This window comes from Salvelinus fontinalis, chromosome 16, assembly GCF_029448725.1.
Source record: "Salvelinus fontinalis isolate EN_2023a chromosome 16, ASM2944872v1, whole genome shotgun sequence".
In the NCBI taxonomy this organism is placed as follows: Eukaryota; Metazoa; Chordata; class Actinopteri; order Salmoniformes; family Salmonidae; genus Salvelinus; species Salvelinus fontinalis.
The window spans coordinates 21,008,871-21,023,296 of NC_074680.1; the positions used below are offsets into that span (position 1 = coordinate 21,008,871).

A 14,426-nucleotide genomic window follows, 5' to 3' on the forward strand; every position below is an offset into this window, starting at 1 on the left:
TCAATCGTCTTTGGGATCCTGATATTCCCATTCCCCAATAATAATAATAACAACAAGCAAAACAGTTTTTTTTACTGAGTTACAGTTCATATAAAGGAAATCAGTCAATGTAAATAAATTCATTAGGCCCTAATCTATGGATTCTACAGGACTGGGCAGAGGTGCAGCCCACCCACTTGGGAGCCAAGCCCAGGCAATCAAAATTAGTTTTTCCCCACAAAAGGACTTTATTACAGACCAACACTCCTCAGTTTCATCTGCTGTCCGGGTGGCTGGTCACAGACGATTCCGCAGGTGAAGAAGCTGGATGTGGAGGTCCTGGGCTGGCGTGGTTACATGTGGTCTGCGGTTGTGAGGCCGGTTGGACGCACTGCCAAATTCTCTAAAACAATGTTGGAGGCGGTTTATGGTAGAGAAATTAACATTCAATTATCTGCCAACAGCTCTGGTGGACATTCCTGCAGTCAGCATCCCAAATGCACTCTCCCTCAGAACTTGAGACATCTGTAGCATTGTGTTGTGTGACAAAACTGCACATTTTAGAGTGGCCGTTTATTGTCCCCAGTCCGAGGGGCACCTGTGTAATGATCATGCTGTTTAATCAGCTTCTTGATATACCACACCTGTCAGGTGGATGGATTATCTTGGCAGAGGAGAAATGCTCACTAACAGGGACGTAAACAAATCTTTTATTTCAGCTCATGAAACAAATGTTTTTTTTTGTGTTCAGTATACATTTTCAAGAGAAGTAGGCTAAATGGAACCAATTCCATGAAGGATCTGGGCCATTGTGGGGTGTGGTCTGGTCAAAAAGTAGTGCATTACCCTATATTAAAAAGAGAATAGTGTGCAATTTCAGACGAACCCATAGCTAGACCTCGTCAGGTACAGGACTCAGCCCATGGTCGTATTCAGTAGTGCACACCATAGAAAAGCGTAGCAAAACATTTTGAAATGAGAATGAGTGTTTCTTAAGTTCAGGTTAGTAGTCCCACCCAGTTTCAGTCCATTTGGTTCTTAATGAATACAACCCGGGCCATGTGTGACAGCTTTGTGTAAGGACTTGGACTGACCCTAAACCCTCCACAGACAGACACTCTCTGGTGTGAAGATGCTTCCTCTTCCACAAAAACATCTGCGGTGTCTTCCAAATGACACCCTATATAGTACACCAGTACTTTTTACCAGGGCTCATAGGGCTCTGGTGAAAAGTAGTGCACTTTATAGGGAATAGGGTGCCAATTGGGAAGCAGCAGCCTAAGACATATGCCGGGTCTCATTGGATCTGGAGCTCAGCCTAACATGCACATTAACACAAGCAGCTGAGTAAGCAGAGAATATATAATCTTTCTGATTCCTGTAATTCCTTGTTGGGATGCCTGTGACCATCTCCCCTCCCAATCCAAGGAATCTATATCAGGCTTACCCCTGCACTTTACACTTCCAGGAAGTAGGCTATGACTACTGTATTTATTTAGAATCAACGATCTGTACTGACGGAACTGTATGCCACTGTGTAGCCTAGTGTGTAGTACAAGAGTATATATATCACGGACTGGTCTGTCATAGTTCCTCTCTGTTCAGTGGTAAAAGTTGTGGACATGTGATTCCATTCATTGTTTTCATAGCCGCGCAGGTACGCACACACACACAGCTGTGAAGCCTAACATCTTAATGAGATGATGAAGCATGTGATAGAGGTCAGAGACTCTCCCTCACATTCTAGCCCACGTTGTCCACAGTCCACATGAGCAGACCCCTTGGAGAGATAGGAACCAGGCTATTGTTTCAATGTGAATGTCGGAGGCTCTTACTGCATACAGCAAACAAATTAAGTTCCCCCAGGAATTTTTATTTTACTTAAGTTTATACAACACTTTTAAGGCTTAAGGCACTATTAGGAGCAATATCCATTGTTGTTGATGGTTGGCTGAGCATAAGCCTACTCGGCAATTTAGTTGCCAATTACTAGATATGTAGTATTGCAGAGAAACCTCGTGTGGAGACACTGAAAACTGACTTAAAGGTCTAGCTAATGCGTCTTAGGCTCTATCATCTCTAAAGACATAGCTCCTTAGGAGGAAAATGACATGACAGGTTATTGAAGTGATACAATGGTGTGACTGTCGTAGTACAAGGAAAGCATCAAGCTGTTTACCTAAAACTTCAACCACGGCTAAAATCCTAATTAAAGCAGTGCTTTGCACAGCATACTACATACCGCCTCTCAAACCTTGTAGCAAGGACTTGTTCTGAAAGTGTCGACCTAGCGAGCTACATGACTGAAACAGCTCTTCTGTGTTCATATACCACAAGATATCTTTCCCTGATGAATACAATACACACAGGCCCTGATCACTGCTGAGAAATGACTTTCCTCCTCTCTCTCTCCAGCTTTCACGCTCCACTCATTCTCTGAATAATCTTACCGTCTAGGGACTTCTGAAGTGTATTAAATTCAAAACTTAATGGTGCTCTGCCTCTGTTTACCTAGTCAGCTCTGTAATGATAGATCACACATGGCCTCCACGCATATGCTTCACATTTTTCAAAAATGACTTTTTAAAAATATATTTTTATTTAACTAGGCAAGTAATTTAAGAACAAATTCTTAATTACAATGACGGCCTACACCGGCCAAACCTGGATGACGCTGGGCCAATTGTGGCGGGGGCGGCAGGACGCCTAGTGGTTAGAGCGTTGGGCCATTAACCGAAAGGTTGCTCGATCGAATCCCGAGCTGACAAGGTAAAAATCTGTCGCTCTGCCCCTCCACTGTACCTAGGCCGTCATTGTAAATAAGAATTTGTTCTTAACTGACTTGCCTAGTTAAATAAATGTAATATATATATATATATATATATAATATATATTATATAATATATATATAATGAGCTGCCCTATGGGACTCCCAATCACAGCCGGGTGTGATACAGCCTGGATTCGAACCAGGGTGTCTGTAGTGACGCCTCTAGCACTGAGATGCAGTGCTTTAGACGGCCGCGCCACTCGGGAGCCCAGTGGGGCAAAAGAGAAACCAACAACAAACATTGCATTGAAGTTGAATGAACAAGTATCAAGTAGTGACAATATTTGGGAAGGTGAACGAGGTGAAGTACTAGGCCTGGACATTAAAACCATTTACTGAACTACTGCTCTTCACTAACACACATTTCTGTGGATTTTCCCATATTTTAGGTTTAGTTGTTGGATGTGTAACAGGTGTTCTCTGGGTCACTCACCCAGCTGGGTAGGCCACGAGTCCAGAGCGAGGGTCACAGGCCAATGCGCGGTTCCCAAATGCTGTGATCCCTAGCACCTTCTCCAGTGTCACCTGCAAAATCAACATCACTTCAACAATACAATAAATGGACAACACATGACATTACTCACAAATAAACACCATCATAGAAGATGTTCCATAGCATATGTTAAATCATGAATACACATAAGCTACAGGCCAAGGATTTTTTGTCAGTGTGTGTGCATGCGTGTGTGTGTATATAGTTAGTACCCTTAATACAAAGGAGGAGGATCATGAATGGTATTCTACTGTATCTTCCCAGATGATGAGAAGTGACATACCAGACTCAGAGTCTCGTTATTCTTAATTGAAGGGACAAGGAACTACGAAGAAACTCTTACAAATATAGAAACAAGACAGACCAGTATCTGCTATGTAGGCCAATGCATTGCACAAATACCTTTTCACAGAGTAAACAAATATGCATTGGTCAACAACTTGGGTTATAACGTATAAGCATAGTTGAGGAGAAAAGCAGCATGTCAGCAGCCCAACTTATGAGCTAATAAACATTTGAAATGTTTTGCAAAAACGCAGCTATCACACTGCACTGACATGTTCTCTGGGTTTCAGCAGTTTGTTAACCAGCAACGACATTTCACAGCAGGAATCAGCCAGTCAGATAACATTTAAGTCAAGTTCAGCTCATTGATATTCCTCTCTCTTTCTACTTACCATCTTCACAGCCTCTCAGAGATAGCCTATACATCCCTTGTGATTGGATCCCTCCAGGTCTGCTCTTCCTCATCACCCCACAACAACAAGCCAGAACAGCCAAAAGGCACTGATCACAACCCCCCCAAGAACACTGACTGAACAATAAAACACCTGGATACGAGTTAGAATAGGCTAGCTACTTGAATCCCAACACTGCCTGGTACAGCCAAACACCCAACTGTAGTGTGGTAGATCAACTCTCCTGGGCTTCAACTGTAGTGTGGTAGATCACCTCTCCTGGGCTTCAACTGTAGTGTGGTAGATCACCTCTCCTGGGCTTCAACTGTAGTGTGGTAGATCACCTCTCCTGGGCTTCAACTGTAGTGTGGTAGATCACCTCTCCTGGGCTTCAACTGTAGTGTGGTAGATCACCTCTCCTGGGCTTCAACTGTAGTGTGGTAGATCACCTCTCCTGGGCTTCAACTGTAGTGTGGTAGATCAACTCTCCTGGGCTTCAACTGTAGTGTGGTAGATCACCTCTCCTGGGCTTCAACTGTAGTGTGGTAGATCACCTCTCCTGGGCTTCAACTGTAGTGTGGTAGATCACCTCTCCTGGGCTTCAACTGTAGTGTGGTAGATCAACTCTCCTGGGCTTCAACTGTAGTGTGGTAGATCACCCCCCCCCCAGTCATCACATGACTGTATTCAGTTACTGTGCCTCCCAGGGTGATTGTGTGTGGGGCACTTTCCACCTCCTATACAGCTGCCTGTTTTTGTGCTTTCGTCACCAACCGTTGATTCTCTACGCCTACCTTGCCGGGTTGTTGGGTTCAAGTTGAAATGTGGCCATGGCAACAATCAACAGCGGCCAGCAGTGTTGTGGAAGCAGCAAGGTGACAAATAAGTAGCTTGACTATAGGCTAATTCAGTTGATGAATTTATAAATGTATATAATAAATGAATGACCACTAGCCTATAGCTCATAAGACATAGGCTCGATCATTGGGACGTTGCATAAAAACAGAGGTTGAAGCTTCCAGACAGGAAAAGGACAAAAAGTGGAAGTTAGGCTATTGCTCCATAAATAGAGTTTAGAACAATGTGCTTTCTGTTTGTTTACAGAGTTCTACGTCAAAGGAATAATTGACTACGTCAACATTTTTAAAAAGGGACGTTAATGAGCCCAGTATACCTCCTCCTTGTAAACAAAGCATATCGGAGGAAGTTTTCAGCAGCAAGAAGGTAGGCGTCCAGTACAGTCATATTCTAGAACGGTACTCACAGCCTAAGAAATAAAACGTTAGACCCAGGATAATAAGAAAACCCACTCCTCCTTAAATCTCTCATACTCAAACATGTATTCCTTTGTCTGACTCCCTACTCCAGAGTGTTTCACACTAAGCTAGTAGGCTGTCTGCATAAGCTTGCCATCATAACTTAGCCTACACCCTAAGAAAACAAAGGCAGATTGACATCAAATGAATTAAGCTCACTTAAATAACAAACAACCACAGCAAGACTAATAATTACTCACATCATTACCTATCATCAAGCAAAACAAAATACAAACAATGGGAAAAGTAATTTCCATTTTCATATAGCCCCCCCCCCCCCAGAAAATCAAGACAACCTGAGGTAGTATGTTGGTTAACCTAAGGTTGTGAAGATACAGTATAGCCTACATGTAGGCTATGTAGTTGATTCACTCATACCGGATTCTCAGCTTTCTCCCTGCTGTGTTACATAATGTCAGGCTAGTAGAGTAGTGGTAGGTTAGTGTTTACATCTGGTTTGTCTCTGATGTAAGTGTGCCACGGAGCTCTCATTCAAACACCTCTTACAACCCACTAGGAGAAACAGCCATGGACACTTAATAAAACAATGGGACTAACAGAATGACAGAATTTGGACCTTTTAAAATAGGACACTCATTTTGCCTGAGTAACCTTTCAATGTTTAAAAAAATATCTATATTTATATGTAAATAATAGTCATAACAAATCCTAACAGTCGCTACTGTACTAAAAGAGAGAAGGGAGAGAATTGGAAAGGCGATGTAAAAAAGTGGGCCTATACTCTGCATGCATGCAGAAACACATAGGGCCTACAATCTCTGAGTTTATTCACAAATGGGAGATTCTGCAGCAATGTTTAAAGACATCTACGAATGACTGTCCAGCATGGCTTGGGGCTTGTTACAGCTTTATAGCCTACGCTTCACAGGGAGCAAGGAGGAGTATTAAGTAGCCTATGTATGACTGTTCTAGGCACTGCCATGTCTCTTGAGAGTACACTAACCACAGCCACTGACACTCCTGGGTGGAACAGGAAGGTACAGTACTGTCGGTGTCCTGCTACAGCCGTAAACAGACAGACTGGAATGCACCAGCAGAGTGAACTTCATGGAAGAGGGGGGAATTACTACACATGAAAGCTTGTCATATTGACAACATTCTTGGACGTATCGTCTTCAACGTACAGAATTATTGTCATCTATAAGAACCAATGTTATTGTTATCTGAATTGATTGTACTGCAGGTCTATTCTTCACTGCTTTTCAGAGGGTTCAGTCAACACACAGAGACAGAGAATATGCAGGTAGCTTGTAGCCAACATGGGAATGGAACGAACCCAGCTGTCTGTCTGTCTGTCTGAAAGGTACAGTATGTGTCACATGCCACTTTCTCATGTCAACACCAAGGAAATGAACAGACTTCTCCTTTAAAATCGACTTATAGTAAGGTTGTGAATAGCATGGGAATCACTGTAAAAATTAGGACAGTAATTGTTTCACTACAGGTATAAGAATTTACTTAAACAGTGTGTGAGACATGTCATGAAGATATGGAGTTGACTGCAGGACTAGGCTAGGAGGGACAAGTTTATGTAAACTATGATGAGCAACCTCCATGGGGTTGCTGTTGCAAGGGAAAATAAGCCTGCATGCAATGTCCAAGAACATGTTTTTGTTTAATGGTCAGTGACACACTTCCCCAAATATGTGATGTACATGGAATCTATATGAGGATCCACTAAATAAATATGAATGTCCCTCCAATGATTGTGTGCATTGTCAATATTTGACGTATTATTCCAGAACACCGGTGCAGTTGAAATACATCATTCTTCTCATTAGAAAGCACTGGACTGTGCATTTCATTTTACTGCTAGATCAATGCCATTTCAATTATATACAAATGACTGTGATATTGCCTGGTAGGTTGCTCGCAGTGTTTGATAGCAAATCTATAAGCTGGTTATAATAGTCTTCTGTCAATGTTCAAAAAATGAAAATGTACAGGGATGAGTGTCCATGCCAGATACATACCTTGTTAGTGAGATTTTCTTTGTTGTTCAGAGCTTTATTCCTTCTCAATTTTATAGATGGCGAGCGAAGCAGATTTTTGATCCGACTCTTTATTGTGGAACCCTCCACCGTCATCTTGAAAAATAAATTCTGACTGATCTCTTTAACCGGTTGATAGAATTAGTGCATGCAAATATGGAAACCGGTGGTGAAATAGAGACACAATTTCTACTTCACCAAAATAAATAAATAGATCAAATATACAGGAATATGCTGTCATGCTTCCTACAGGTTCAATGAGCTGGTTCTGTCAGCATATGTGCAGTTCTCGTTTATTTCATGCCCTGCTCTGTCTAGAAAGCTTTTCCGCATTATCTGTCCTTCTTGGATCGCATTCTGATCCACGGAGAGGGTCTCTCTGGATGCATTTGGAAAAATTGTAAACGTTCCCAGATTGTCAACAGGATTAGCTACTTCGTTGGTAGGGTCACAGAAGACAGTCTGTCACGGCACCGCTCCTCTTGTCATTGCCTCCTCATCGACGAGAACTCACCAATGATTGGCAAACTGGATCTGTCTGTGGCACAACACCAGTTGGTTAGCCAGCTAGCCAAGGTTCCAGCCATAGAGTTAGGAATTAGAATACGGATATCTATGGTCCCAGCTGTCTCTTGCGTCCCCATATGGGCAAACAAGATACTAACGTTTGCTTAAACCACTCAATAAGACTATGCCCAGTGCTATTGCCTACGAGCATGTCATTTGACAATGTTAACAAACTAGCATTGTATCTAACAATAGTTAGCTAGCTAGATATTTAGCAGTGCCTATAGGGGCTAAGGTTAGCATAGGCGCCTTGGGCACTAGCTACCTTGCCTTTGCTATAATTTTTTTCCTGATTATGCAATACATGGTTTAATGATCACACTTTGGAACATATCTAGCTTTCTTTTTTATAACGTTCCCTTTCGTTTAGACGATTTTCTAAATCACGACTGTCAGGGCAGACCTCATTAACTCGCTTAGTTGCAACCATCAACATTTACAGTCGTTTGTTTTGATTACACTGGACAAGCAATCTGACCCAGATCTCACCCTAACTGGTCAAGTCATTGTCGCCATCTAGTGTAACTGACAGTTAGACTTACAGGGTTACTGGAGGGAGCTACATCTAGTGGTGGTTGAAAGTGGCTGGGACATCCATCTCATGTGGAGCTCCCGGCTGGGCCTGTCTGCAACTGTCAACTTGTTTTGTGTCTTCTAACTCGAATGCAACATTTGAATGAAAACAGTCGGCGAATGGCGGCGTTTAGCTATTGAAAATGTAAACACAGCGAATTATAGATGCCTTGGAAAATACATCATTTTCGAACCTTTTATTTTCAAGACTTTAAACCTTTTATTAATTAATCATTTACATGCATTACACGTTAGTCCCAATTTCCTTGTGTGCTGCGTACCAGGACAGTTGCTCCATATTATAGCTTGCATCATCTTCTTTACCCTATATGACTACACTAATACGTGTGAGGTGGCCAATGTGGTGAACCTTCTAGTGGAGTCCTCCAAGTTACTCTACTGCCACAATGCTATTCTGGATCCCTTTTATTTTCCACATCAAAGAGGGGGTTGGGGAGCTAGTCAGTAAAGCCTTAGATAGTCTGTTGGTTGTAGAGTCTGTTGGTGGCAGACGTATACATCGAGGGGAAGAAAAAAAATTGTGAGGACCCCCTTCAGTCAGTGTAGTTCAACTGAGCTGAGCGTTAGAAAAAAATGTGCATTTAGAGCATTTGGTCTGCTGCTAGACTAGAGCAATGCAGTGAACATGTAGGCAATTATGCATGTGTCCAACCTGGTCGCAAAACATTTTGTATTATGTACATAAATCAGAGACAATCCATTAATATATGTTACGTTTCGTACGGTATGTATTAATTCTGAAATTTCCATCACCCATTTTGTATGATATGTTACGAATTACGATTAGTTCTATACGTTACGAATTCTAGCTAAGTGACTAGCTGGCTAACATTAGGAAGGGGTGATGAGGAGCAAGGGACCGGACACCTGCAGAGTAGTAGGATAACAGATTATACAGTAGGTGGCTGCACTGACCTGAACCACGAGGTTACCACAATTCCACAGTAGCCGATGCGATGCCACTCTTCTGGTGCCAGTAGATTATGTTAGGAAAGCTGTGGTAAATGAGCAGGACGGTAATGGCCCATACGAGCAGGGAGACCAGAGCAGCGTTGTGGGGTCGGACCAAACGAGACTCGAGTGGGAAGATTATGGACAGGGCGCGGTCGGTGATGACTGCACAGATAAACATGGTGCTTGAGGTCAGACCCACAACTTGGAGTATGTTACTCAGGGCGCACAGTGAAAGGCCCATGCTCCAGTCATTGTTCTCACTTACCGCCCAGGGCGATCTATGTACTGTTTGGAGGCCAGGTATGCTAGGTCACACAGAGCAAGGTTCAGTACTCCGATGGAGCATAGTCCACTGTCGAGACGATTTGAGGCAGGTTACCAGGCTACAGAGGTTTCCAAAGATACAGAGCAGTAAGAGGCTATGGTAGAATAATGGGGGAATGACTGTTGCAGCGCAGTTGAGTGTTGAGCTGCAGTCCTCAAAGGGGGACTAATGGCAGGGAAAGGTCTTCGATGCCCGATGTGCTGTTTCTTTGCCATGACCAGCTGTAGGAGTCTTTTCACAGTTCCTTAATCAACTGATAAATTGAATAAAATGTGTCAGATCAAACAATTACAAATTCAAGTAATCTGTCAAATCTCATAGTGCCTTCGGGAAGTATTCAGACCCCTTGACTTTTTCCACATTGTTACGTTACAGCCGTATTAATCAATCTACACACAATACCCCATAATGACAAAGCAAAAATAGGTTTTTAGAAATGTTTGCTAATTTATATACAAAAAACGGAAATATCACATTTAGTTAAGTACTCAGACCCTTTACTCAGTACTTTGTTGAAGCACCTTTGACAGCAATTACAGCATCGAGTCTTCTTGGGTATGACGCTATAAGCTTGGCACACCTGCATTTAGGGAGTTTCTCCCATTCTTCTCTGCAGATTCTCTCAAGCTCTATCAGGTTGCATGGGGAGCGTTGATGCACAGCTATTTTCAGGTCTTTCCAGAGATGTTCGATCAGGTTCAAGTCCGGGTCTGGCTGGGCCACTCAAGGACATTCAGAGACTTGTCCCAAAACCACTCCTGCATTGGCTGTGTGCTTAGGGTCCTGAATGCTCTGGAGCAGGTTTTCATCAAGGATCTCTCTGTACTTTGCTTCGTTCATCTTTGCTTCGATCCTGACTAGTCTCCCAGCAGTCTTTGCCGCTGAAAAACATCCCCACAGCATGATGCTGCCACCATGCTTCACCGTAGTGATGGTGCCAGGTTTCCTCCAGACGTGAAGCTTTGCATTCAGGCCAAAGAGTTCAATCTTAATTTCATCAGACCAGAGAATCTTGTTTCTCATGGTCTGAGAGTCTTTAGGTGCCCTTTGGCATCTCCAAGCAGGCTCTCATGTGCCTTTTACTGAGGAGTGGCTTCTGTCTGGCCACTCTGCCATAAAGGCCTGATTGGTGGAGTGCTGCAGAGATGGTCGTCTTTCTGGAAGGACATGTCTGGTGTGTTTGTAGGCAAAGGAAGAAGTGGGACATTTTCAGCTCCCAGGAATTGTGTACAGATCCTTGCGACATGGGCCCTGGGATTATAATGTTGAAAGATGAAGTGATGGTGGAGGATGAATTGCACTAGAATGGGCCTCAGGATCTCGTCACGGTAGCTCCGTGCATTCAAATTGTCATTGATAAAATTTAATTGTGTTCGTTGTCCATAGCTTATGCCTGACCATACCATAACCCCACCACCACGCAGCACTCTGTTCACAACGTTGACATCAGCAAACCGCTCGCTCACATGACGCCATACATGTGGTCTTCGGGTGCGAGGCCGGTTGGACGTACTGCCAAATTCTCTAAAACGACATTTGAGGCAGCTTATGGTTGAGAAATTATCATTTAATTCTCTGGTAACAGCTCTGGTGGACATTCCCGCAGTCAGCATACCAAATGCACTCTCCCTCAAAACTTAGACATCTGTGGCATTGTGTTGTGTGACAAAACTGCACATTTTAGAGTGGCCTTTTATTGTCCCCAGCACAAGGTGCACTTGTGTAATGATCATGCTGTTTAATCAGCTTCTTGATATACCACACCTGTCAGGTGTATGGATTATCTTGGCAAAGGAGAAATGCTCACTAACAGGGACATAAAACAAATTTCTGCGCATTTGAGAGAAATAAGCTTTTTGCGCCTAGGGAAATTTCTGGGATATTTTATTTCAGCTCATGAAACACGGGACCAACACTTTCCATGTTGCGTTTATACTTTTCTTCAGTATAGCTCAGTATTTGTATTATTTATTTGAGTATTTTTTTGCTCATCTTTATCAAGGAATACAATAATTCCAGACCCAATTGCATAATAAAATGTCAATACACAGGAAAATACACTAGTATAGTCTAATATTCTAATTTCTGATATGAAATCACATTTCTGATATGATTATCTTTTTATTATTTGCTTTTCTGTAACAAGCTAAATATTTTATAAAACAACTTTGAGCAAACTTCTAACCAAAAATAGAACTGAAGTAAGGAGGAGATAGTTCTGATCGACACTTACCCTTGGAGAAGGCAGCTGTATTAAAAAAAAAAAAAGTTTCAATGTTCTGCAACTTTGTTCACAACTGTTTATCACACTACGGCATCATGTCACACCTGAAGAAATGATCATGCCTACATCCCAAATGGCAGGGCCTTGGTCAAGAGTTGTTATTTGGGGACACACCTATTGCTATAAATTATAATTCACAGGGGAAATTAAGACATTTACCGGTAACGGATAAGGTCATTAGTTTGCCGTTAGAACCCAGGGGACGATTGGGAAATGTCAGATCTCTCGCTGTCCTTTAAAAAGGGCAAATGAAACAAGGAAGGAGTATTTAGCATTTTAACAATCAGTTACCAATTACCCATGCATGTTCTTTCACAATATTCCTGTAAAAAAATTTTTTTTTTTTTTAAATGTCGTATGTACAGTTACAGTAACTCACTTAATCTTTAGAGTCAGAAAGTAACTGCATCAGAAACGTAAATCTGGCAGCCTATGTTCATTATTATATTTTATTTCAAGGTATCTTCCTTTCTCTTACGTCAACATCCTAAACGTAACAGTTATTGACCCCATATAAAAACATGAGAAATATCTTTACAAAAAAACAACCATCGTTCTCAAAGTGGAAAAGCGTAATTATTTACATGGCCTATTATAAAAAAAAAAAAAATGGAGTTTATATTTTTACAGAAATTCAATCTACACTATATGGTTCTAACCAACACGTCTTGATGCAGTTTAACGAGATGGCTGGCTTTTAATTCTGCAAGCTTTACCTTTTAGCAGCATAAAAATTATTACAGCAACGACAGCTTTCATTTCCCTCAAATACACAAATTCTCTCAAATGGCACCCTATTCCCTACATAGTACTATATAGGATATATAGGAAATCAGGTGCCATTTGGGACACTTGCATAGTCATTTCTACTAATATTATAGTGAATGTCAGGGTCTAATTATTACATACATCACTGAAGTGAAGCTGCTCTTAGAAAAAAGTCACAAGCGCTGCTGATTCAATGACCTGTCCATCCTATAGGGACCTATTATGATCACATTTATCAAGGGTTTTCTCTGTTGAGATTTGTTGTCTGCACTGCAAACTGAGCGGTTAGTAGTTTGTTTTCTACACTGTGTGCCATACAAAAAAAATTATAATTACAGATTAAATGTTCCTTAAAAGGTGAAGTAACTACAAACATGAAGAAACAGAGATCTCCCACTCCAATATGGAGACAGGATTTTTTCAGAGGCCCTATACACACAACAGTACTATGAACAGAACTGGCATCCATACCATCAGATGTCTGTCTACAAATCCTCTTGCTCTGATAGAACATAAAATATACTCTAAGGGCTCGAACACACCAATAGCGTTTGTCTGCTGAGAGTACTTGTGAACCGAGTGCAAACCGGTTTTACATATAAAAACGTGCGCGAAGACGTCAACAGCTCGCTGAACAACAAGCGGTAAACGACAGGAGATCTACATTCGGTGTGATGTGTGTAACCCTTAAAGGCAGAACATACTAGACACCCTTAAATGTACCAAGGTCCTGGCAGCTTATTATACAATATTCATTGCATCTCCTCTTTAAAATGAGGGAAAGAAAAGCAACAATTCAGGGCCTGTATTTATAGTGTCTTAGAGATGCGTTGATCTAGGATCAGATCCATGTGAGCTTATTCGTTATGATCTAAAAGGTTAAACAGATTCTAGATCTGTACTCTTATTCTGAGACACTTCATGAATACAGGTGTAGATAACAGAGATTTGAACAGAAAAAAATGCACTGTTCTGACAGGAGTTATGTCAGTCTTTCCGATATGCCCCGTTAGGTAGTATCGCTTCTAAAACAAAACAAAAATACGGCCTATGTGAATGGGGGTATTGAGGAGATGGCCACTCCTCCAACACCCTGGCCACTCCTCCAACTTTCATCTGCAGCAGCAGTGGCGGGGTCAGTGCTTTTTGCAGTACATCTTGAACTTTTGTAGTGCATGTTTTTGCTTGTTGGCTGTGCCCATTGACAGCAGGAGCAGAAACAGAAGCAGTCTCTGATGGTTTCAGGTTAGATCCAAAACCAACTTTAAGGTCTTCTGCCTGTGGTACTGGCAGAACTGGGCCTTTGAAAGTCTCTTCCTGGCCCTTGTCCTCATCCAGTCTCAGGAACAAGGGGCTGAGGCAGCGCTCGTCATCTCCATCTCCGATGATCGCCTTCTCTGTCTTTGGTGGTGGTAGCACCCTGTCTGTCGGAGGTGTGGGTACCCTCACAGTCCCCATCTGCCCAGGCTCGGTGTGTGGTATGCGGGAGACCACTGGAGGACCTCAGGGGCTGCTGTTGTTATCTGTGGTAATCTGCTGGTTGAGGATGAAGATCTCGTTGAGGAGAGACGTCAGGTTTGGACATTGAGGGGATAATGATGGTGACCGAAGCGACACCTAAAAAGGT

At 42.3% G+C, this 14,426-nt stretch overlaps 2 protein-coding genes and 1 pseudogene across 7 annotated transcripts in view; all 3 read right to left on the bottom strand.

Annotated features, from left to right (window-relative positions):
- The window catches only part of LOC129812809 (mitogen-activated protein kinase-binding protein 1-like), a 54,031-nt gene extending 46,142 nt beyond the window's left edge, over positions 1-7,889 (bottom strand). The window contains 2 exon segments of the mRNA XM_055864691.1: positions 3,243-3,334; positions 7,290-7,889. Of these exon segments, the coding sequence (XP_055720666.1) occupies positions 3,243-3,334; positions 7,290-7,403 (206 nt within the window). The 5' untranslated portion in view covers positions 7,404-7,889.
- Positions 7,890-8,237: 348 nt separating this feature from the next.
- On the bottom strand, positions 8,238-14,257 carry LOC129812499 (neuropeptide receptor 22-like; annotated as a pseudogene).
- Positions 12,467-14,426, bottom strand: part of LOC129812810 (MAX gene-associated protein-like) — a 29,111-nt gene continuing 27,151 nt past the window's right edge. For all 6 annotated transcript variants that reach the window (XM_055864696.1, XM_055864698.1, XM_055864699.1 and 3 more), the window contains one exon: positions 12,467-14,416. In XM_055864696.1, the coding sequence (XP_055720671.1) occupies positions 14,319-14,416 (98 nt within the window). In that variant the 3' untranslated portion in view covers positions 12,467-14,318. The remainder of the gene's footprint in view (positions 14,417-14,426) is intronic.